The sequence below is a fragment of the Melospiza melodia genome, chromosome 6 (assembly GCF_035770615.1).
Source record: "Melospiza melodia melodia isolate bMelMel2 chromosome 6, bMelMel2.pri, whole genome shotgun sequence".
NCBI lineage: Eukaryota > Metazoa > Chordata > Aves > Passeriformes > Passerellidae > Melospiza > Melospiza melodia.
Genome location: NC_086199.1, coordinates 8,947,552 through 8,970,510, shown reverse-complemented (window position 1 = coordinate 8,970,510; position 22,959 = coordinate 8,947,552). Strand labels below are relative to the sequence as shown.

At 43.7% G+C, this 22,959-nt stretch overlaps 2 protein-coding genes across 7 annotated transcripts in view; one reads left to right on the top strand and one right to left on the bottom strand.

Moving 5' to 3' along the window:
* Window positions 1-970: 970 nt before the first annotated feature.
* SIVA1 (SIVA1 apoptosis inducing factor) lies at window positions 971-22,370 on the top strand. Of its 5 annotated transcripts, none has more exons than XR_010028246.1 (5): window positions 971-1,287; window positions 1,410-1,586; window positions 2,225-2,381; window positions 3,162-3,317; window positions 21,533-22,370. XR_010028246.1 is itself a non-coding variant. In XM_063159827.1 (4 exons), exons 1-4 carry the CDS (start codon window positions 1,170-1,172, stop codon window positions 3,214-3,216), a joined length of 507 nt encoding a protein of 168 aa, XP_063015897.1. In that variant the 5' UTR covers window positions 971-1,169; the 3' UTR covers window positions 3,217-5,346. The 5 variants fall into 5 exon arrangements, 2 of the variants coding, with proteins under 2 accessions (XP_063015897.1, XP_063015896.1); XR_010028244.1 differs by lacking the exon at window positions 21,533-22,370 and adding an exon at window positions 13,210-17,442; XR_010028245.1 differs by lacking the exon at window positions 21,533-22,370 and adding an exon at window positions 4,124-5,346.
* Window positions 18,640-22,959, bottom strand: part of AKT1 (AKT serine/threonine kinase 1) — a 78,426-nt gene continuing 74,106 nt past the window's right edge. For both annotated transcript variants that reach the window (XM_063159824.1, XM_063159825.1), the window contains 2 exons: window positions 20,532-20,634; window positions 18,640-19,988 (listed from right to left, as the gene is read on the bottom strand). In XM_063159824.1, the coding sequence (XP_063015894.1) occupies window positions 19,909-19,988; window positions 20,532-20,634 (183 nt within the window). In that variant the 3' untranslated portion in view covers window positions 18,640-19,908. The remainder of the gene's footprint in view (window positions 19,989-20,531; window positions 20,635-22,959) is intronic.

The following is a 22,959-nucleotide window of genomic DNA, read 5'->3' as shown; positions in this document are numbered from 1 at the left end:
CTGGAAAGGATATGAAGTAGGTTTACTGATAAAATTGGGAAGAGCTGTTGATTCCCTGGAAGGCAGAGGTCTTGCAGACAGATCTCGACAAATTAGAGGGCTGGGCAATCACCAACTGTATGAAGTTTGAAACTGAAAAGTGCTGATTTCTGCACCTGGAACAGGGCAGCTCTGAATGTAGAGACAGACTGGGGAGCTAAGAAAGGGACCTGGGGGTCCTGGTTGATGGGAAGTTGGGTGTGAGTCAGCCGTGAATGGCAGCCAGGAGGGACAATCCTGTCCTGGGGCATCAGGAGCAGCATCGCCAGTAAGGGAGGGGAATGTCCTGCTCTGCTCTGGGGCTGCCTCACCTCGAGTGCTGGGGGCAGTTTTGGGTGCCACAAAATAAAGAAGGATTAAAGCTATAAGAGCGCTTCCAGAGGTGGGCCACGAGGAAGGTGAAGGGTCTGGTGGGGAAGCTGTATGAGGAGTAGCTGAGGGCACTTGGTCTGCTCAGCCTGGAGGAGACTGAGGGGAAACCTCCCTGCAATTACAACTTCCTCATGAGGGGCAGAGGAGGGGCAGACATTGATCTCTTCTCTCTGGCCACCAGCGACAGGACGTGAGGGAATGGGCCAAGCTGTGTCAGGGGAGGTTTAGGAAAAGGTTCTCCACCCAGAGGGTGGTCGGGCACTAGAACAGGCTCCCCAGGGCAGCGGTCACAGCCCCACGGCTGACAGTTCCAGCAGTGTTTGGGCAATGCTCTCAGGCACATGGTGCGCGTCCTGGGGTGTGCTGTGCAGGGCCAAGAGTTGGACTCAATTCTCGTGGTTCCTTCCCAACCCAGCATATCCACGATTCTGAGTTCATTGACAAACGCGAGTCCCAAAATCGGTTTCGCTTTGCCCCGCCGGCTCCGCGCCGCCGCTCCGGGCGCACGGAGGTGACGCCTGAGGGGCGGTGGCAGCGGGCGGGGCGGCGGGGCCGGGCCGGCGCCTCTGCCAACCCCGCCGGGCGCTCGGGACGCAGCGGGAAGGGAAATTTTGCGCTGCGGACGAAGCTTTCGCTTTCCTGCAGGAAGAAGGGAGCGGCCGCGGTTCCCGAGTGCCCCGGCCGGGATGTGAGGGAGGCGGTGGCGCGGCCGTGACGCGGCGCGGGGCGGGGCGGGGCGGGCGCGGGTCGGTCCGGCCATGCCGAAGCGCTCCTGCCCCTTCGGGGACGCGGCCCCGCTGCAGCTGAAGACCCGCGTGGGGCTGCGGGAGCTGAGCCGCGGCGTGCGGGGCGAGGAGTACCGGCGAGAGGTGTTCGGTGAGCGGGGCGCGGACGGGGGAGCGCCGGGCCGGCCGCCCCGCCGGGGGGATGTGCCGGCCCGCCGCGGCCCGCGGGCATGAGGAGCCCGCCCCTGACTCTGCTCTCCTCTCGGCCGGCAGAGAGGACCCGGCGGCTGCTCTTCAGGGGTGCCCAGGCGTACATGGAGGGCGCGGCGGCCGCGGCCCGTGCGGCGGAGCCGGGGCCGGCCGGGGAGGCGCCGGGCGAGGGGTCCCGCTGGAGCGGGCAGCTCCTCATCGGCCACGACGGGAAGCTGCGGCGGCGGCCCGCGGACAGGGGTGAGTGCCCGGGCCGTGTCACGGAACCGCGCGATGCCCTCAGCTGGAAGGGACCCAGCGAGGTGCAGCTCCTGTCCCGCCCAGGACATCCCCGACGTTCCCGCCGTGAGGCTGAGAGCGTTGTCGGAATGATTCTTAAACTGTGGCGGGGTTGCGGCCGTGGCCACTTCCCTGAGGAGTGTTGCGGTGCCAGACCACTCTCTGGGTGAAAAACCTTTTCCTAATATCCAATCTAAACCTCACCTGGCACAACTTGAGACCATTCCCTTTATTCCTTCCCTGGTCACTGCAGAGACCGATGCTGTTCCTTGGCTTCCCCTCCCAAGGAGGTCTGTACGATGATGAGTAGTGTTGTGCTGTGTAGTTCTTCTTTACTGACTTTCCTTAAAGGAAGGCTTTTCGGATTTCGGAATTGCTGTGCGTATATTCTGTTTTATCATCCCTTAGTCTTGCTACTGAGCAAAGAGCCAAGGAAGTTCCAAGCAGCGCTCCCTGTCCCTTGGCATTACCCAAGTGCTGCCACCTGTAGCTGTGCACGGCGCCGCGCTCTGCAGCCCCGAAGACTTCCAGCTGCTTTCTCTGCCTTGCTGTAAAGCTCATCCATTCTTTACCTTCTTTACCGTGTCTTTGCCGAGCAGTTCCGCCGCTGGGAGCGTCCAGAGCCTGCTCGTCGTGTGTGAGAGCGGCCGATGTGAAGGAGGCGTGTGCGCAGTGTGACCGGCTCGTCTGCCAGAGCTGCAGCAGGCTCTGCAGCTGCTGTAACACGGTCACCTGCTCCTTGTGCTCCGCTGCTGAGTAAGTGCCTCTCGAGTTTGGAGGCTTATTTTAATTACCTGATAGTCGGTATTAATATCAGATATTACCTGATAATTTTAATTGGCCTGATAGTCGGGTGCAGCAGATATCTAGCTCATACACAAAAAGGAGTTAAAGTCTTCCCATGCTTTAGCAGCAGTAAAACTGTCTGAAACGTGCAAACCAAGATGCATGTGTGAAGCACTCTAATCAACCATAGGACAAGTCTAGTTCAGCTTCTTGCTTAAATGCTTTAGGAGACAAAAATTTCTCTTGCTTTCCCACCAGCAGTATAGCATGCTGGCCAGTCCTGAATGCATGCACTTCCAAGGAATAATCTTTTTTCCCTCATTGTTAACAATCCTGTGGTATAAAGAAATAGTGAGTGTGCTGTGTGGGAGTCCCGTGGTTGCAGTTGATAATGGAATAGTGTGCCATTGTTATTTTCCAGAAACAGTAGGCACTCTGACTTTTGTTTCTTCTGGTTTTTTTTGTTTTTTTCCCTAGTTATGGTGATGTGGGAGAGCAAGTTCTCTGCAGTGGTTGTTCAGTATTTCAAGTCTGAAACTTGATGAAATAACCCTTGTGGCTAAAACATCCATGAATTTCATGAAGTCTTCTCCTTGCAGCTGATCAAATACTCCTTTTAGCATGTGAATTAGTTATGGAATTTCTATGTTTTATATCTTTATATTGTACTTTTAAATATTGTAGCTAAATAAACATTTATATTTTAAAACTTTTTAGATTATTTTGAGTCGGCTTTCTCCTTTTCCCTAGTTGTGCTATGCCTGTCTGGAAGGGACCACTCTGTGCTCTTACCTGGTGTTCCTGATGTGATACAGGATTCAGAATATTCTCCTCGCTTGTTGGTCATGTTAGGACACACTTTTGTGGGATCAGAATAGAAATCATTTGCTCCCTCTGTGCTTCCAGGTGAGTGTGAATCCGTTCTGGACACACAACATTTCCTTTGTGAGCTTACTAGGAAAATCAGCCAGGCCTGAGGGCTTTTCCAAATAACAGAATTTGCTGATTCTGTTTAAGTTTTTTTTAAGCTATCATGAACATCTTGTGTTTACTGACAGCTTGAATGGTTTTAATCTTTCTGGTAACTTTGATAGAAAGAGCAGTAGCACACCAGACTTGGAGCAGGAAAGTTTTTCTCATTAGTAAATGAGAATTTTCCAGTACCTTCACTGAGAGCAACTTATCTGCATGAGTTTATCACCTACACTGTAAACTTCATATTGTTCTGAATACCCACTCAGAAATAGCTCATGAAGTGGGCTGAAAATTGGTCAGCACTCAAGGGTACCTCTCCATAAACCAGCTCATTCCTCATTTTCTTTTCAAATCACTGCAGAGGTTTGGTATTGTTTGTGCTGTAAGAGTGAAGTAAAGTACTACTGGACAGCCCCTCAAAGTAGTTTTCTTTTACTGATTTTGCTCTGTTTTATAAAAAAAGCCACTTTTCATCTGGCAAATCACCTATGCCTTAGAGAAAACTACAGTGCTCTTTACCTCAGGAAAATGCTGATTTCAGACTGTAGGATAAAAGGAGTAGTTTTGACACACACAAGAAAAGAAATCCTTGTGGCACAGCTAATGGTCTGTTTCTGAAATTCTTTGCCCTGAACTCCTGAAGCAAAGCCTGCCACTCATGCTTCCCAGTCTTCTCAGCTGTAATTAGTATGTTTTGGGTGTAGTAACCTGCTTTTACCTGTTTCCCTCCACTTTAGCCATTTCTTGTTGAAGAGATGGAAAGGCCATTGCAGTGCAGTTTGAGAGCCTGACTTCTCCCTCGTGGGGACACCTTTATTTGACATTCTGTTGGAGGCACTCTGGGTGTTTGCCTGTCAGAATGCTGCAGCTCCCCAAAGAGAATGGTAAATGTTTTAGCAAAGGGTGGGGGTGGCTGTTGCAGGAGAGCAGCTCTTCATAGCTGCAGTGTCATGGCTTTGGGTGCATCAGCCACAGTGAGGTGCAGGATGACATCCTCTCTGGCCTGTGTAGCACTTTGTGTAACTGTGCAGGCACACTTTGAAAGCATTTGAGCACTCCAGGGTTTCCTGAGGGGTGTCACTTCACTCCCAGCCATCTGTGCCAGCTTAGACTGACCATCTGTGCCAGCCTGGACATGCTGATGGTTCTGGCTGGTTTTCTTGTTCTGCATGTTTTGAAGCCAGTTAAAATGGGAGACTTTACTGGTTCTTACTCCAGTCTTTGTTTTGAGCAACTCTGAAATGTGTCTTATCTTCATTCCCATAACAAACAAACAAAAAAGTCTCAAGTTAGGTGACTTGGTAGTGGAAGAATTAGCTGGGATGTGCAGGAATTCCATAGCATTATCTGTCTTTTCAAAGCTCTAATAGATGAAGTCAGGGTGGTGGCAGATCTCTGGTGCAGTTCCCAGCTGGTGTCACAGGGCAGATAAAAATGTTGCTCCTGTGACAATCATTTTAAGCCACAAAATGTTGGCTTAAAATCCATCAGTTTTATGGATGGGAAGAACCTGTGGTTTACTGCATTTAGATGTTACTTTTAGGAAAGAGTTTAAAAACTTGGCTGTGTTTTATTTGAAGCTTTAGGCAGTGAACTAAAGCATTTTTCAGTAAAGTATATTTTTCTAAACGAAACCTTTAAGTATGTGTCTGCTTTTTCTTACTCTCTCCTGAGGGTGAGAGACTGAAAATAATGTTTTGCTTCTAGGCTCTGGGAGAGATGAGATGTGTTGTTTACAAATGATTTGTGTTTCAAACTAGTGATAGAAATGGTTTTTTGGCTCATTTAGTCACTGCTGTATTTCATAGAAAGCTGTCCTCTGTAAACAATGACATAAATTTCATGGCTTAATGTTGTTATTTGTTATCCTCTAGCTGCTTGAACGATGGCTGTGCATTAGGATGGATACCCAGTGCAGGGTGAGGAGCTGGGAGAAGAAAAGCAGGAGGGCTGGGGGAAGGGCAGGAGGAGCACAGAGCAGCGTGGCCAACTCTTGCAGAGGGGAGGTCCTTCTTACATGTGAGAAATGGGGTTTAGTGGTTGCCACATCTGCTTCTCTGGGTTCAGAAGGTGACAAAACTGCCTGTGTCTACCAAAAGACTCAAATATTATTCAGGAAAGTTCTTTTTCTAGTCCTGCAGTTCTCAGATAAACAATGGGAGGTAAGACTGGAGACTGTTTGTAAATCTTTATAATGCCTACAGGAAAAAAATAAAAACAAACAACCAGTGTGAAGGGAAGAATCTTTGGGTGAGAAGTACAAAGATTTTTCTCTTTGCCTAATTAACTCCTCCTCACAAGGACTTATCTGTTGCCACTGATCATTGAGCTGTTACAATACAACACACAGGGTACCCCTAAGGACTGTAAATGAGAGCCAGAGAAATTGTCTGGTTTATTAGCTGAGCAGGAAATTGGGTTCAATCCTGTGCTTTTTTGTTGTAATTGTATGTTCTTCCCCTCCCACTCAGTGCAAAGTGTCAAAAATCAAAGTTTGCCTGCTGTTCCAAGGGAAGGAGATCCCCTGAGGAGCCAGCATATTGATGGGTAAAAATATCCTGCAGTAATGATTTTACAGATGGATGAGAAACTTCTGAGGCCTGTGTGTCATTACTGGTGACATTTGTCTCAAAGAGCAGACCTTTATGTCCAAAAGGAAGTCAGTTGATCTGATCAGGATAAAACAATTTCTCTTAAGACTACTAACTGAGTCAGTTCTAGAAATGTGTGGTTTCATAGACATCAGATATTTAAGGACAGTCTGAGGTGGTTAATGACTGCAGTAATCTCCAGACTGTATTAGAACAAACCCACAACATTGTAAAAAAGCTCACTGAGAAGAACAAATACACTTGAGCTGTCTCTTCAATAGCATTTGTCCTGTACACAAAGGAATTCTCAATATTTTGCAGTTCAGTCCAGAAATCTGCTTTCCTCCAAGAGAAAGGTGAGCCATCCTACAGCGATCCAGACAACATGAAAATTAAATAAATGTTAGCTTTCCATTCTGTGATTGGTGTGTCTTTTGTTTAATACAGCAGCACCTCAGCTTCTTCCCCTCCTTTTTTTTTAGTGTCCTACACATTTGGGCTCTGACTTGTACTCAGTTCATAGGCTTTTTTTGGTATTCCTTTCTGAACAGGTGATAACTAAATGAAGCTGTGTTTTATCTCAGGGCAGGGCATAACCCAAATAATGCAGGTGAGAGTGAGAGACAATGTCCTTTTTTCCTTACAAGTATGGGCAAGGCATTTATGCTTTGTTCTGTGCTGTGTTTGCTGCCATCAGAAGTGGCAGCAATGTGCAAAGGGCTTAAATCTGAATCTTACTTTGAAGAGGTGCAGCCAAGAAGTAGAAATGAAAAGAGTTTTCTTTGTCCCCGGGTTTGCTGGGCCTCTTTTCTTTTGTAAACTCTCAACTGGCCTCTGGCTGGGTTGGTGAGACAGCAGCAAATGCCAGCACCATGCAAGGAATAAACACTTCTGTCTCACTATGCTCTCTGCCAGTCATGGTGTGATGGCTTTGGGTTTTGACAGGATCCAACTGGATTAAAAAATTGAATCCCAGCAAAACTTACCTGTCATTAAGTTCCCACTTGTGGAATATGTGTACAAACTTGCATCTCCTGCTGCTCTGTAGCTTTTGCTTAGGTGTGATACTGTTTCATCATGGCAAATTCTGCAACTAAAAGCTCTTTGTGCTGCCTGTACCTCCCAGCTGGATTCCAGGAGCACTGACTGCCTGGACACCAAGCCCTCTGTGCTGACAGAGTGTGGCAGAGCCCCTCCTGTTTGTTCTGTGTCTGTCCAGCTCCATCCTCTGTTCTTTGCAGTGCTTTACCATGGATTGTCAGGCTAAGCTTAGATCCAGACCACTGCAGGAGCATGTGGGGCTGTCCAGGGAGGGAGAGGACAACCTCAACCCACCCAAGAGCAGCACTCAGGACAAAACTGCTGCAGCAGCACAACCTGGGCTGTGGCAGCTTGGAAAAGGAGAGGGATGTGAGGGCTCTTCCCAGAGAGCATCCTGCCCCCAGCAGGCTTCTGAGTGAGGACAGGTAAGGCTGAGGAAGATCACCTGTACCTGCTTTCCTCCACTCTCTTTAGAGTTTTTCACTACTGGGAAGGGAAGGTAGCAAAGCTTTGAACACAGTTTTTAGTAAGGTGAATTGGTTAACCTATTAAAAGCAGCCAAGAAGTCTCAGGAAATGTAAATGATTCTTTAAGAAATAAGTAGGAGCTGTTTAATTTAAAGGCAAATACTTGTGGGTAGAAAATTGGAATAAAATTCTTCCAAATTACTTTTTATTTTACTTTCTTAAAATTGGAATAGGGTGAAAGTGATCACACAATGTTGTATATTTTAATGGCTAATACACATGCACACAGATATATAACTTTTTTGTATAGATATTTTATATTGATAGATATTAAAATACCATAGCTTTTACAGTTGATTGCATTTTGAACTGCTACAATTGTAATACAAGCTTTAATATTTGCTGGTGGTGTGTATTCTGGGCTTTTGTTATTTTGTTTTCTTCCTCTGGGAAAAAACCTCAGCTGGAATCAAGTTATTATGTGTTACACTTTTATTAAAAGTTTTTATTCTCATGGCTGTGATTTGCATTAAAACCCTATGATAGACATTAAGTTACTTATCTCTTGCAGAGCTTATTTTTGCTTGAACATTTTGTGGTTATAGGATTTACTTTAAATGTTAGGATTTACTTAATTGTATTTTCTTACATTGTTTTGCTCAAGTGTCATAGTTTAAATCATGATCCCCTTCTCACTTATTCTGTAAGATTCAGATGTTTTTCTGTTTCTTCTTTGCCTGACAAAGACCCAGTTGAAGGTTTTGAGGGCAGGTAACCTGCACCAGTGCTGTTCTGATCTGTTCTGTACGAATTCTCTCAGACTTGCACTGAATTCCACCAGCTGCCAGCGGCTCCTTGTGCAGAAGTGCTCTTTGATTTGATTAGAGGTTTAAGATAAAACAATCCCTCCTCCAAGCTTCGCAGCAGAAGTTTTATCCTCAAGCCACAGGGTGGCAGCACGACGTTGGGTTTATGCCTTTTGTTACCCAAATTCTTGGGTTTCTTCTCAAGTCCTCGCTGCTCTATTGATACTGTAGTAACTGGACTGCTAGTTTGGAGAGGAAGTGTGTTTTAAAATATTCCCCTCATTAATCTGTAGGTCAAATGTTTACACAATAGGTTTTTTTTTATCCCAGATATTTTGTACCATTCATAAAATTTGACCTGAAATTCAGACCAGACCATTTTGCTGCCTGCAAAGACGAGAGCAAAATGTAAATCAGATGCAAATGCATAAATTGATCCCATTTTTTCTTTGAATTCCAATGTATCAGTATGACAAATAAGGGTGATTATATGCCAACATGTAAGTTATGTCACACTTTTCTTTAAAAAAAAAAAGCCCAACAACAACAAAAAAACCACCCCACCAAAAAAAAAAAAAACCAAAAAAAAAAAACAAAAAAACCCAAACCAAATTACACATTACACACTTATTTGCATTTAATTAATATCCTACTCAACTTGCTTCTCACAAAGATGTGAAAGAGTACAGTGATGTCCATGCCAAGGGTAGGACTGTGAATCTGGAGCAGGAAATGTGCAGTGGGGTGCTGACTAGCAGTGGCACCTCAGGGATCATCCTGGTGGTGGAAAAAAGGTGAGAGTTGTGCCAGTCTTTGAGGAGAGCATTTTGGGGAAGATGGGCTGGTCAGTGTGACCTCAGCCCTCAGGAATGTTATGGTGTGAATCCTCACAAAAGCTGTGTCCAACTCCACATCCCGGCACAGGAAGGGTGGGAACATAATTGGGAAGAGTCACACAGATTTATCATGGACCTATTGCATGTGGCCACTGGTGTTTCTGGTGAGATGAGGTGAGCAGCACTGGATGAGAGGAGAGAAATGGAGGTGTCCTTGCCAGGGGAAAGACAAACCCTGTTGGGCTGCAGGAGCAGGGACAGCACAGACCCCACTGTGCCAGAGATCCAGAGCTGCTGCTGCTGCACACAGGCTTTGGTGGCCCTGCAGACCCTGCAGTGCAGAGAAACCACAGAGGGGAACAAGAAGCCTGGTGACTTCCAGGGCACACGTGGGGCACATCTGTGCTCTTCAGAGTCTGCCAAAGCACGAGGATTTCATGAGTTTCTGAGGACTTCAAGGCTGTGTGTTGAGGTGTGGACACACTTAGGAGTTTATAGTGCCGTTGAAACTCTTCAGCACTCTGAGATCTTCTGCTCTCCTGAGCATTGATTGCTGCTGCCAGAAATGAGGAACTGGTAAAAGGCAATGAGTATGTCCACTCTTACATCCTGTTTACTCTGCTAGAACTACTGATATGATCAAACTTACTCATATCCTTAGGTGTTTTGGTGGGATGCGCTGTAGAGTGCAGCACGTTGCTGAATATTGATTTCTGAACCTAAAGAAATGATTCAATTTTCAACCAAGTAGTTTACATACAGAATTTAATGCACTTTTATGTATTTCATCCCAGTGAGTTTCATTGCATTCATTGGAGCTTGGTTCTCCCACGCTTTCTTGCACTGAGTAATACCTCCCCAAATGAGTAATCTGATTGTTCTCATTTTGCTTTCCATGATAGCAAGATTATTTACTGCCCCAAAAGAGATTTTGAAGTATTTTTAAATGCAGTAAAAATAAAACCTGGGATCAGTTGGGATAACCAGTATAAGGAGTTAAAAGTACAGTAAAATGTAAGGTTGAAAATATGTAGTCAATGTGCATATTTTCATGGTCTCCTCCCAAAAATGTTAAGAAAGCCAGTTTGAATATTTCCTTTGTAAATTGTTTTCTCTTCTCTTGAATGGTTTCACTCCAGGTTGTTCTGGAAGTCCTCACTTCTCTAAAAATGAGAGAACTTGGTTTCAGTTGGGTGTAGTCGCCTGTACTGCTGCTTACAGAGCTGGTTTGAAGAATTTGTGTTCTGAGATGTGTCACAGGAATGCAGGGTCTTTCTTGCTCTTGCCAGGACATGGAGTAAAGAAATATTATAGAAAACTGCTTTATTCCTGTGACTTTGGATCAGCACTGCTGAACACAAACTCTATAAGTCCTGAAAATACCTCTTGTTCCTCACCTAGCTGATACTGGAGTGTGCTGTCTTGGTGACACCAAAAACTAGAAGTTATTGAACATGGAGCTGGAGGGACTTCCTTTCTTCCCTGGTACAAGACTTCACTCTGTTTACACTGTGCACTATTGTGTTAGAGATCATTGCTAGATCAGTTTTTCTTACATCTTGCACTGGCTTTGTCCCTTCTGTGCTGTTGCTGCTGATAAGGACACAGTGAGAGCCTGTGCACTTCTGTTCCCCTTAGCACTAACAAGTTCCCATTTGTGAGCTGCAGTGCTGTCCTTGTTCTGCTGGAGAAATCATCAGTGCTTGTGATGCTGTCCATTGCTGCTGCTGCTGCTGCTGTGATCTACTGTAGGACAACACAACCTGAGGTTCTTTCCTCTTTCCCTTAGTGCCAGACATTGTGGCAAGTGCAGCTACATGAGCAGAAATCGTGGCTCTGAGCTGTCCCTGAATGGCTGATATATTAATTCCATACATGGCTGCTCTGCCCAAGTTAAATGAAAACTTCCACCAAAACAAGTGCTGCCAGAAATGAGAGCACCCTTTAAAGTTTAGTGGCATACATCACTTGGACATGGAAACTAGTTCCAACCTTAACACTTGTTCTCTGTATTTTCTCAAGAATTTCAGTTCTTGTGAGGCCTTTAACTTAGAATAATTTCTTAGTTTGCTTCACTCCTGCTACCATCTGTTGTTCAGTAACAGCTCGGAGCCAAGGCGGCTGATGGAGATCTGAGTTCTCCTAGATCAGCACTTGGCACCACAAGCTTTTTCACAACCCAACAAGCAGTTCCAACAGCTGCATGCATGAATCACTTAAGTTATAGTACCCTGCAGTACCCTGTAAGAATGGGTTTTGACAATCTGGTCAGATGCCACACAAGCAAAAGTGTGATGAACTGAGCTCCTTGGAAGGTGTAAAATAAATTTAAGATGATTATTTTGATACATATTTTAATGCAACGTGCTCCACAGTTTCATAACTGTTCAGAAAGTTCTGGGATCACCTAGATTGCATGTAAGAGTTTATAATTACTGAAAAAATTCAGTGGGTTGGGGTGTGTGTGTGTTTATTTGTTGTAGCAAACTATTCTGACACATTCCCTGTGGCATTTCATATTACTGAGAGACAGTTTGCCCCAGCAGTAGAACAGCTCTTCACGTGTTTTCGAGTCAGTCTATATTTAAACCTCTCTCCAGCAGTATTTTATTTCAGTTGTTTTACTCTGGTTTGCCTAGCTGTGGATGCATTCTTGATTACGATCTGTGTTTATTGAAAATTCGCTCTCACAAAACCATAGAATCATTTAGGTTGTAAAAAACATCAAATCCATCCAATTCACCCAGCACTGCCGAGCCCAGCACTAAACCCTGTCCCCAAGTGCCACATCCACAGAGCTTTTAAACACCCCCAGGCTGATGGGTGACTCCACCACTCCCTGGGCAGCCTGTCCCGGTGTTCACATCCTGCTGCTCCACAGACTCTGCAGAACCTCCTTTCATTCAGAGCCTGGCACTGCAGGGCACCCCTGGAATCTTTGCAGGAGGATTGTGTGGCTTCCAGGCTGGTTTCATAGCAGGCAGCACCAACACCAAGGGACCAGTGTCAGTGAGCCTGGTGTCACTGGGCAAACTGGGCTGCACAGCTGAGGGTCTGCCCCGTGTGTAATTCGTGTTCTGTTCCAGTGGTGTCATTATTTGTTTAATGATAACCATGGCTTTGGCTGAGTGTTTCACACGAGACCATTTACAAAGGATTTATGGAGTCCATATGTTTGGATTTCACTTAGCTGCCCAAATAAGGGGGGGAGGGAGCAGGATGGAGGTTGATTTTATTTTGAACCTGCATCTGCAGACTAGCTGGAGCCAAGCAGGGTAACTATAGGATGGGACAATATCATCCAGGAATAGGGTGTTAAAACTTCTTGGGCAACTTCCACAGAGCTGCCTGGCAGGAATTCCCTCTCAGTTCCTCTTAGAAGATGAGATCAGTGGGTACCCAGGGGATAATGTGGGCTGGCTGCCAGAGAGGGGAAGCTTTCCCTGGTTCTGCAGTAGGATGGGAAAAGACAGCATTAAGTCTCGAGTTCCAAGAGATTTATCAATATTGTTGAGTTGGACTGCAAGCCTTTCATACCTAGAAAAGTGGGTAAATTGGTCTCAGGATATACAGGCTGCAGACTGAAGCTGTGAACTTGAGGATGCTGAAGTAGCTTGGGTTTAGTTTCCCACATTTTAATGAGTTCTTAAGTGTTTGTAAGAGTTTTAAAGAGAAGATGTAAATATTTTCCATCAGCAATTTTCAGTTAGTGTCTTATCAGGTACTTAACTCTACATTTTTAGAGAACTCTAGATAGGTTATACTTGATAGTTCATACCACAAAGCAAAGCAAAGTGAGATAAAGGGCAGACAAATTTTCTGTTTTGTTTTCCCCAGGTTTTTTATATTTATCAGGTTCACACAAATTTAGGTATGTCCTGTAACAGAAATGGATGCCAGACAGTAAGGGGTAGGTAACCAAATTCCTTTCTAACTCTACTAAAGCAGAAACAGTGCGTGACACAAGGCCCTGGGCACTTATCTCTTCCTCTTATCTGTAGCAGAATTGATATTAAAAATATCAATAGGAATAGGAAATCACTTTAAAACTCAATGGGAGACTTGCTCTTTTCTTTGTTTAGGCCAGTATTTTATGCCAAGATACACCAGTCAAGATGAACCTTGAGGACCTGCTCTGTACAGACAGTGTAAGTGTTCCTATGGATTGGAGTCAGAGGAGGTCTCCACAGTGATCCAAGGAACATCCAGCATGAGGAAAATAATTATTTAAAGAGATATTCTGTCAGTTGATAACACAGCCTTCTAGAAGGCAGAAGATGAGAGACAGGGTAAGGCACAAAAAAAGAATGAAAGCAAAGGAGAAGAGGAAGAAGGAATCCATTGTTCCTTGTCTGCTGGGCATAGATAGGAGAATGATGTCATAAGGCAAAAGGCAAATAAAGAGAACTGGAATTCTGAAAAAGAAAAACCCTGAAAAACAGGGAAAAGGAACTCACTAGTGCAGGCTGGTGTCTACAGGTACCACCCAGCAATCTGCGTCCAACCTCTGTGCAGCAGGGAGCTGAAAGCCCACCTCCATGTGCCAGCTTTTCCTGCTCCCAGGAGAGGAGCTCTGCTCAGCAGAAGACAGATGGCATTGCCATTGCCTGTGCTCCTGTGGGGGCTTTTCCAGATGGGGAGTTGGAAGCTTCTTTGTGCTGCTCCAGCCTTCCTGTGCAGCAGCCTCGGGTGCTTGGGGCTCCACCAGCCTGCGTGCCTGGATCCAGTGCTGCTCAGAGAAACTGCAGCTGAACCCGCTGGGAAAATACATGGATTTATAGCCAGGGTTTTCTCCCTGTCTGAGGTGTCCTTGTTGACTTCTCCTCTCTTGTGAGGAGAGATTATGGAGAGATTGCTAATAAAGGCCAAGTTACTGTCAGTGATCTGAAAAGAAAGCTGACACAACTGTTCTGCAGAGGGGAACCCCAGACAGCTCCGTGCCACTCACACACTGACCTCCAGCCAAACTCGGTGCTTTCCTGCACTGCTGGGATGCCTCTCCCACCTCAAGCAAGGCACAGCTTGAGAGGTTTCTCAAAGTTACCTGAAAAATCACTGGGCAGTCCAGGAAGCATCGCCCTCATTGCAACTCCCTTTGCCCTTACGGGAATTTTAAAAAATATCATTTTAAATACCAAGCAGCCACCTTTGATCCCCACTTCCTTCACATTGAGCAAGTCACCACAGAAAGTAAAACTTTGGAGAGGTAACCTGATTCTAAGTTTTACAATCAGGTAAAGGGAGATACTAAGTTTAATCCCTTTATCTTAGTTACACATTAAATTTATGACCTCACCTGCATAAATAAGTACATTTTGTTCCGCTTTCTTCCACTTCCTTTCCTCTGCAACTTTCCAATCTGCAGCTGCTCCAAGAGACTTTGTTCTCTCTGCTTTTTACTCAGTTTCATTCTACACTCATTACTGAATGGGCACCAGGTATTCTTGTCTACCCGTTTAGTTTCATTTCTCCCAATCTTATCAGAATAAGGAACAATCACAACAGCCAAAGATATCATATGGAAAATTTACCATGTGCTGCAACCATCCTAACAATATCACTCCATTTTTGTTCTGGAAGTTCATTGAAGGGCTAATGTTCTGATCTTCCTGCACATCTATAAAGCCTTTAAAAGTCACTGGAGCAATTTATCAAGTATGTGAGAAAAGTTCATTAGCTATTTAGGAAAAAAAAAATCACTCAAAAGCTGTATGAACTCCAGTCCTGTGTGTGGGAGATGGTGCTGGAATTGTTCTCTGCAGTCAGGTCTGTGTCCCAATAAATTAAAATAAAAAGAGTAAGGAGCCTCTGAAGTGCAGTAAGTCCTAATGCAGAGTAGGGGCACAGAATCCCAGAATAAACCAAGCTGGAAGGGACCCACAAGGACCATCAAGTCCAGCATGTTTAAGAATGGATTTCATGTTCATTTTAATCCAATTTCTATGAACTCTCAGGCACTCTGCTGAAGATCACAATCACTATTTTTTGTTCTGATATTGATTTTTTTCAGTACTACACAACTTCCTGAGTAACAGCATCAGTACTGTAAGGACACAGCAGCACAAAGGAATAGATACAGGGAGTTTACCAATAACTAAAGATCACAGTGTTTGGGAAGAGTTTGTGTGTCCTCTGTGAAGACTTTTGACTCCAGCATAAAAATAATTATATCTTCTGCAGGATGAATGTAATGATTTGTAGAGAATTTGAAAGACCTTCATAATCCAGAAAATAAAGCAAATGCTGCGTTGCCATTTATCTTCTGGAAACAAATTCAAAGCCCCAGTGAAATGCAGCATTACAAGCAGTTACAGTAACCTGACTAAACACATTAACAAAGTGTGGAAAACAGGGTAACATTTAACACAAAGCCCATCTTTGGGAGGAGGCAAAAAAACCCAGTTACAGGCAAAAAAACCCCATGTGAAGCAGCACTTCAGCAAACGGGAAACAGAACTGAGCTATGTGCAGGCTGAAAAACCACAGAGGGAAGTGGAGTTTTTACACATGAATACCTTGATTTGGTCCTTAGGAACCCACCACGCTTACAAAACCAGGGTGGCGACCATCAGTTACAGAAAATTTAAAAAGTGTCAAGCAGGAACTACTGTAACAAATTGCATTTGTTGAAAATGATTTTGGGCAGAGAGCAAGAGGCCACCAGCTGATTAGAATGCAGCATATGCTGCAGCAGGGAGCGGGCACACGGCTGCACTCTCAGCTGCAGGGGGACAATAACCCTGCTCACTACAGGCACTGTGTGTTCCTTGCCTGCTACTCCTCGTGGCTATTAACCTCCCTGTTATTACAAAAATTGAGCTCGAAGTGGAAGACAAACACTCATTTGCGACGCTGAAGAAACAGGATCCCTTACATTCGCCTGTTTCTTCAATTTTGTTTTTACCTCTGAAGCTCTTCTAAAAAAAAGTGAAATAAACTGGACCTGCTAAATCATCACTGCCCAAACTTCTCAGGCACATCTGTACAACTTGCATGGGCACTTTCTGTGTGTGGGCTCCCCCTCTGCACCTCTCTCTCCTTGGGAGTTTGCACGCCCACTGTGGGCTGTGACCTCTGATCTGAGACCACCATCCTACAGCCAGCTACTGGAGATAAAAATCTGTTCTGGCATGTGCTCTCTAAGAAGCAAAGGGTATTTTCTCTGACAAAGATTGAGAAGGCCCCACAAACACTCAGGGGTATGAAAACAGTGCTGGTGTACTGAGCACTTCAACACATGGGCACAATCCAAAGCAGCAGACAAAAATTTCCCACTAGTTAAAACAAAGACTGTCCAATTCAAACAATCCAGGCAAGGTTTTGCCCCCAGACCTCCAAAACTATAATAATTTGTTTCTCAGGTGGAAAGCTGTGAACAAATTCAAAAAACAGCTAGAACTCAAGGCAAGTATGAGAGCTGGAGAGCAGGTGGAGGTCACCTGCTGGAGGAGTGATGGTGCAGAAAGAAAAATGAAGAAAAAGCTGCTTATTGTACTGGGGGGGGTGGGGGGCAGAGGCCACAGTTTGAGCCAAGTTTGGAATGCTATGAACCAGAGTTATCTTCATCCACTTTAAAGGGAGAACAGCCTGTCATATCCTAATGGGATTGTACTGGATGCTTTAGTTACACCAGGGAGTATAAAATGGAATTTGCAGAATTACCTGGCTCCAGCCCATGTCTCAACCCCAAGCAGCACTCAGAGTGGATCTGTTTCAGCCACTGCCCAGCTGACCTCAGTTCCACACTGCAGTCACAGGCACACAGAGAACTTACCCATGTGCTCTTGCCAAGGGGCTTTCTCCCTGTTTTTCTCCAAGTTCAAATTTACAACAACATTCCTGGGCATTAACACAGATCCACTACTGGTGCTCAAAACCTGGGATGCACCAGCTTTGCTGCAATGTGCAACACCTGAGCAAGATGACATTTTTCAATGCCAGAAGAAAAAATGGGGAGGTTCTGGCTGTAGACAACTGTTAGAAAAGTTCTGAGGTTTCAAATCAAAGAGCTAAAGAAACATGTAAGAGTTAAGCAGTCTCTGCATATATGGTACAAAAAGAATCTGAGATGAATGACACAGGTCACAGGTTTTTGCAGCAGGATTTGCTGTGTTAAAAATGTAAAAAACACATTTGATGTTTGCAGATATACAGCTGGTAACAGCCATAACCATTCAATTATGGACAAGTAAGGCATTTAGAACAATCACTGGCAAAATGAGGGAATGTGTCCAGCATTCAGGTGTGGCCCTCACAGCTCTCAGTTGCTAACAATATTAAGATTCAGAGATTTCTGGCAGCTGCTTTTTTTTTAATATATAAGGGAATTAATACAATCCATTAGCAACAACTGGCAGAAAAACAGTGAGACATAATCAGCCTCAACAAAACAACCTGATCCATGCCTGCTCCTGCACTTGACACAGCAGATTTTCCTGGGGCAGATAATGGTAGCCTTTGCTCAGTAGTGTTGCCTATATTTGGATGCACAAAGCTGTGTTGGTTCAGAACTTGTCAAGACTTGTAGACTTGCAGAAGAGTTTCCTTGGACTTGGTCCCTGGGCTGCCTGGAGATGTAGATGAAGGCTTGGAAGCAAAGGAGGGAGAGCAGTTAGATCAGACTTGCTGAATGGGACAGGCTGTCCAGCACCAGTCCTACAGAGACACACATCTCTTCTTCCCCTTCCCCCCTTGCACAAACACACAGTAAATTGCACTGGGAATTACAGCTTATTCTTTGAACCAAAAAACGTGCTGGATGTTCAATGGCTTACCACAGTTGCAGTTCCTGCTGCTTATTCTGAAGCACACTGCAGTTGTTCTTGGATGTTCATATCTTGTTCTTTGTATTCTTGTTTGAAAAGGGACATTCCAGCCTCCTGTAAGCACCTCCCAGCTGTGATTAACATTAGTGCCTGGAGAGCCTTGGAGATTGTGCAGCACAGGCTGGCCTGGGTGGTGGAACAGAAATACCTTTGCAGATCAGGGCCTTTTGCTGGCACCAGGAGGGCAGCAAAACAAGGCCAGTCCTCATTCACCTCAAGACAATTTATTCCTGGCACAGGTTGCTTTTCTCTGAACAAGCGTTTTCCAAAATTATCTTTGCATAATGATCAGCACAGAGATGAAACAACTGAGGAGGAACAGAACAACCTGAATCCCTCAGTGATATGCACATCACACTTGAGAAACTGGAGCAGTTGTTGCATCTCTATAAATTCAGAAGGCTCCTACCACAAGACATAAGAACCTAACTCGTTAAAGCAATTTTATTTAAGTATTTGGAGGGAAACTTTCATATCATGAGTAAAAATACTAGAGTTGAATGTTGTTAAAAAAAGTCAGGATGATGGGCTCTCTGTGCAAGCACAGCAGTGTCTGATGGAGAGGGGAAGGGAGGGTTTTCATAATATAATTCCTTTCAAATAAAAATATTAAATGCTACTTAACTGGAATACATGTCATCATTTTTTATACAGTCAAGAGAATGAAAAAACAAAAAAAAAGCGCAATTTAAAGAACGCAACCTACAATGGAATAACTTTATTTGCAGCAGAGACAGAATAAGACTGCTTTTATGAAAATTACAAAGAAACATGATACAACAAAAATAGGGTGTGGGGAATTTCCCACTAAGATTAAAAATGAAAAACAAAAAAAGAGTTCACTTTTTGAACACCATTATTATTCAAACACATATGAAGTTTCAACCTAGTTTTTTTTATACATGGGAAACACTGTTAAACTGAATCTTCAAGAGTGAGAAGGCACCATGAACTGTTGGTTGATACCTTTAATGCACACTCAAGAAAGAAGAAATGATCTGGCATGATGCAAAAATTCATTAAGTGTTTATATATATTCATATATCTTTTCGTAAAAAAAAAAAAAAAGCGGCAACAAGTCATTACTTCAGTGCCAAATGAACTCGTGTCTGGCTGACTCGCTCATGAGGATGATTCTCACTTAGACCTGTGCGGTATTTCTGTACAGTGGTGGAAGTGGGTGATTTTGTGTTGTTGCCTTTCATATTAGATTGGTAAATCAAGCGTTTTCTAGGTTCTGAGAAGCCAATCCTATGAAGTATTCCTAGATTCTATGCAAACGGAATCATTAAATGCACTGCCTAGAATGAAATACTCGTCTGTACGGCGTGGCAATCCCACCGGATTCAGTTTGATATGTAATGTCTTGTAGCAGATGTTATAACAAAAATAACTTTTGCTTTTTGATTTACCTCACTGAGGCCATTAATGCTGTTCCTATAGTTGGTTTTCTGGAGTTGGATGACATTTCACTGCTGTCCAAAATGAGTTTGAACCTTAACCCTCCAGAGTTTGTTCACTTTGTTGCTTATATTATTGCACTAGCTACTAAAGTCTTATATCTTCCTATATAAATCTAATTGATCAGAGTGCAGATTCTGTATTTAGATAATGAACTGTATGAAATAAATAAAATAAGGGGATTTTCTGGTCAGAGTTGCTGATATGTTGAATACCTTAATTATTTCTAAAGTAAACAGTTTTGGTGTATATTTTTAAAAACCTATGGTGATTCAGCATAAAAGCCTTGACATAATACTTAAAGAATGGATTTGTTCTCCTTCTCAAAAACGCATCAAGAATTATTTTAAATACAGAATCTGTGAGGCTTCCTACAAATTCATCTAAGTCGTAATACAAACACAGTTTGTAACTTGATAATATAGAAAGTTCTCTAGTGTCCATTGAAGTAAGGTCCCCAAAATGCAGTCTGTTTTGTTTCTGAATGGCAAAACATTAAGCGGTTCCACTGGCTGAGTAGGAGAACTGAGGAAAATGAGGTCTTCTCTCATTATCTACACAATCCATGCTGTCATCTGAAAGAGGAATAAAAAACATTAGGTAACATTTGCTACCTTTTTTTTTTTTTATTTTCAGCAAATCAACAATAAGATAATGCATGGTAAAGTCATTTCAGAAAATAGATGTTCAGATGTCCATTTAAAATTGCTAGGAGCTGCATTGCTTAAATCCACACTCACTGTTCTGAATTTTTGGCAATTGCTATTTTAGAGCATCAAACATGCTCAGTTACCACAAAAATACAATATTTTGATGGGACATTAGCCCATGCTCAACTGAGTGCTTGCATATACACAGTGTGTGTGGATATGGATATGAGACAAACATTTTTATCACTGATTTCCAGTGGGAGTGTGCAAATTTGGAAAAGACCACAGTACAAATAATTTCACTCTTATTAAGCAGGTTTTTCATTTTACCAACTTCTTGGTCAAATACATATGGAAAACCCTCAAGTTTAAACTGATAATTTTTCATATGGGTAGAAGAGAGTCATCATAGCAAATTATTTCTGGTGGTATGGAGAACACAGTGGTAAACATTTGGAAAACCTTTACCTTGGTCAGGAGGAGTGATTGTTATCATCTGTGCTGTAAATTCTTCATCAAAGTATCTTGTATCTGTTTCAGATGTAACCTGTGGCTTGAATGGAGGTACAAGCTAAGGAAAGAAAAAAAAAAGTGTCCATTTTTACAGGTTCTTGCAGTGCTGTTTGAAACAAGTAGAACTTGACACAGTTATAAGCAACAGTGCCTTTTTCTATCTTCCTAAAATGTTGAAAAAACACCAGTTCACAAAGAAGGAAGCATAAATAGTAAAAAATACTTAGGTATGCACTTACTTTTTATGGGGCATTTAAGGCATTTTTTTTCTGCACCAAGAAAACTTAGAATCCTAAAATTTCTTCAAGTAATAACATGCTGACCAGTGTTTAAAAATAACAACACATACTAGTTCACCACATAATTATATGGAAATTGTCAACTTCATCTAGTCAGATTTATGCTTAAGGAGGATGAAAATTTTTAAGAAAGATGCTTAGTGATATGAAACTTATCAGCTAATCCTGTGTGTCACCACAAGGGCTGTAACATTCACCAAGAAGTTTCAGCTACAGTGCTACTGTGCCCATGCAGCTCACACTGGAGGTCTGACCAACCCAGCAGAACCTAGGCCAAGGCCACAGCAACACTAAGCTTTAATATTCCTGGTCCCCTGTCACTATCCTATTTTCTGGAAAAATCCCTTCACCAGGATTTCTTCTCCTGGGAAGCTGAGAAGCCTCAGAGAAAAAGGAAAACAATATTATCCCATTTGCTTCTCCTGTGTTGTGCTGCTTTGGAATGTGGTTGGAGATTGTTCATCCAACTTGTGAATTGCTTTGATTTAATGACCAATCACAATCAGGCTGTGTCAGGACTCTAGAGAAAGTTGCAAGTTTTCATTAGTATCTTGTTAAGCCTTCTGTAAGTATCCTTTCTCTATTCTTTAGTATAGTTTTAGTATCGTATTCTTTAATAGAATATAATATAATAAAATAATAAATTTGCCTTCTAAGAACATGGAATCAGATTCATCATTCCTTCCTGCCATGGAGGACCCCGAAAATACCACAGTCCCCAAAAGCAGTTTGATGTCAACTCTGAACTTCGAAAACCTGGAGCGCTTACAAAAACCTGAGCCCAGTCAGCAGTGAACATCCTCCTCTTGCTACACCAGGAGCTGCACTTGTTGGGGTTTATTCCTGAAACTCAGGCAGACAGGCTGGAAATCCTCCATGTGTACCTAGGCAAGCTCTGGCGAGAGCAGCTCCAGATGGAGCGGAGCTGCCTGGCTGGGGCTGGAGGAGGAGCGCGCCGGGGAAGCGGGACGGGGAGCTGGCTGCATACAGATGCACACACTTGGAACGTGGACAACTCTGGAGGGCACTGGAGAAGGATTCAGACCCTGCCCACCTTCCCCTGCATGGGGGCAGAACCAGGATGTGCACAGGGACGGGGATCCTGCTCGCCCACCACTGGGGTTATGCGGGGCCGCCTTTTAATAGCGCACAGCCACACCGGGCAGCAATTCAGGAGCATGACTGGGGAAGCCTCAAGCTTCCAATCCAAAACTGCAGGGAGAGGTTTAGCAAGGTGGATGGTAAATTGCTCCAACTGGAATTATGCAGTGACCCCAGACATGCACTCCTGCATTTGTACAAACAAGAACGACGCCAACAGAAATCACTACCTGGAAAACATCAGCAAATCTTGGAATACACAAAACACCTCTTCCCCACCTCCAACTCTACCTTCTGCTTGGATGTGAAGAATCATTTGTTTGTCAACTTTCAATCTCCCTATCACCAGGATGGTCTTTCTGATCTGTTTTGAGAGCACCTAACAGTGTCCTGTCTTACAAACAGCAATCCAATCAAATGCATTCATTTTCAATGTAAAGACAGTAAGAAATGTAATGTATACATATGCCAGTGCTCCCACATACGAAGAAACATTTACTGTTTAAAATCAATGCTTAAAAATTTACAAGCATAAAAGCTGTGTTCATTATAAGAGAGCCCAATTATAGTATATATTCATCATCTTTTTTTCCCAGTTACTCACAATTCTCTGTGCCCAAGAATGGCTTAAAGGAGCTGGGTACATTACCCTTACAAAAAAATATTAGATCCTCAGAAGTGGTCTTTATGTCCTGAATTTAAAAAAGAACAGGAAATAGGATATCCCAAAGTCAGGAGTTACTCTGAGCCTTGCATCCCCTGAAGCTATTGAAGAGGGAATGCTTTACATTATGATGTTAATAACACTTCTCAATCAAATCACACCAACATGTTACATATAAAAGCCCTGTGGAGCAGGAAGATTCTTCCTCATGTAACTCTATTCCCTCTCTCTCCTTGCAGCAGCTTCTGCCTACTTCCCAAGCAGCCTGGGTTTGACAGGCTGTGCATGTGTGTGTGTGCAGCTCTATCTGTCCTTTTAA

Excerpts from the sequence above, each read along its gene's own strand:
- SIVA1 (XM_063159826.1), top strand. The coding sequence starts at position 1,170 with ATGCCGAAGCGCTCCTGCCCCTTCGGGGACGCGGCCCCGCTGCAGCTG. Across the intron at positions 1,288-1,409 it reads GTACCGGCGAGAGGTGTTCG|AGAGGACCCGGCGGCTGCTC; the intron begins GTGAGCGGGGCG and ends CTCGGCCGGCAG. Across the intron at positions 2,382-2,888 it reads TCCTTGTGCTCCGCTGCTGA|TTATGGTGATGTGGGAGAGC; the intron begins GTAAGTGCCTCT and ends TTTTTTCCCTAG.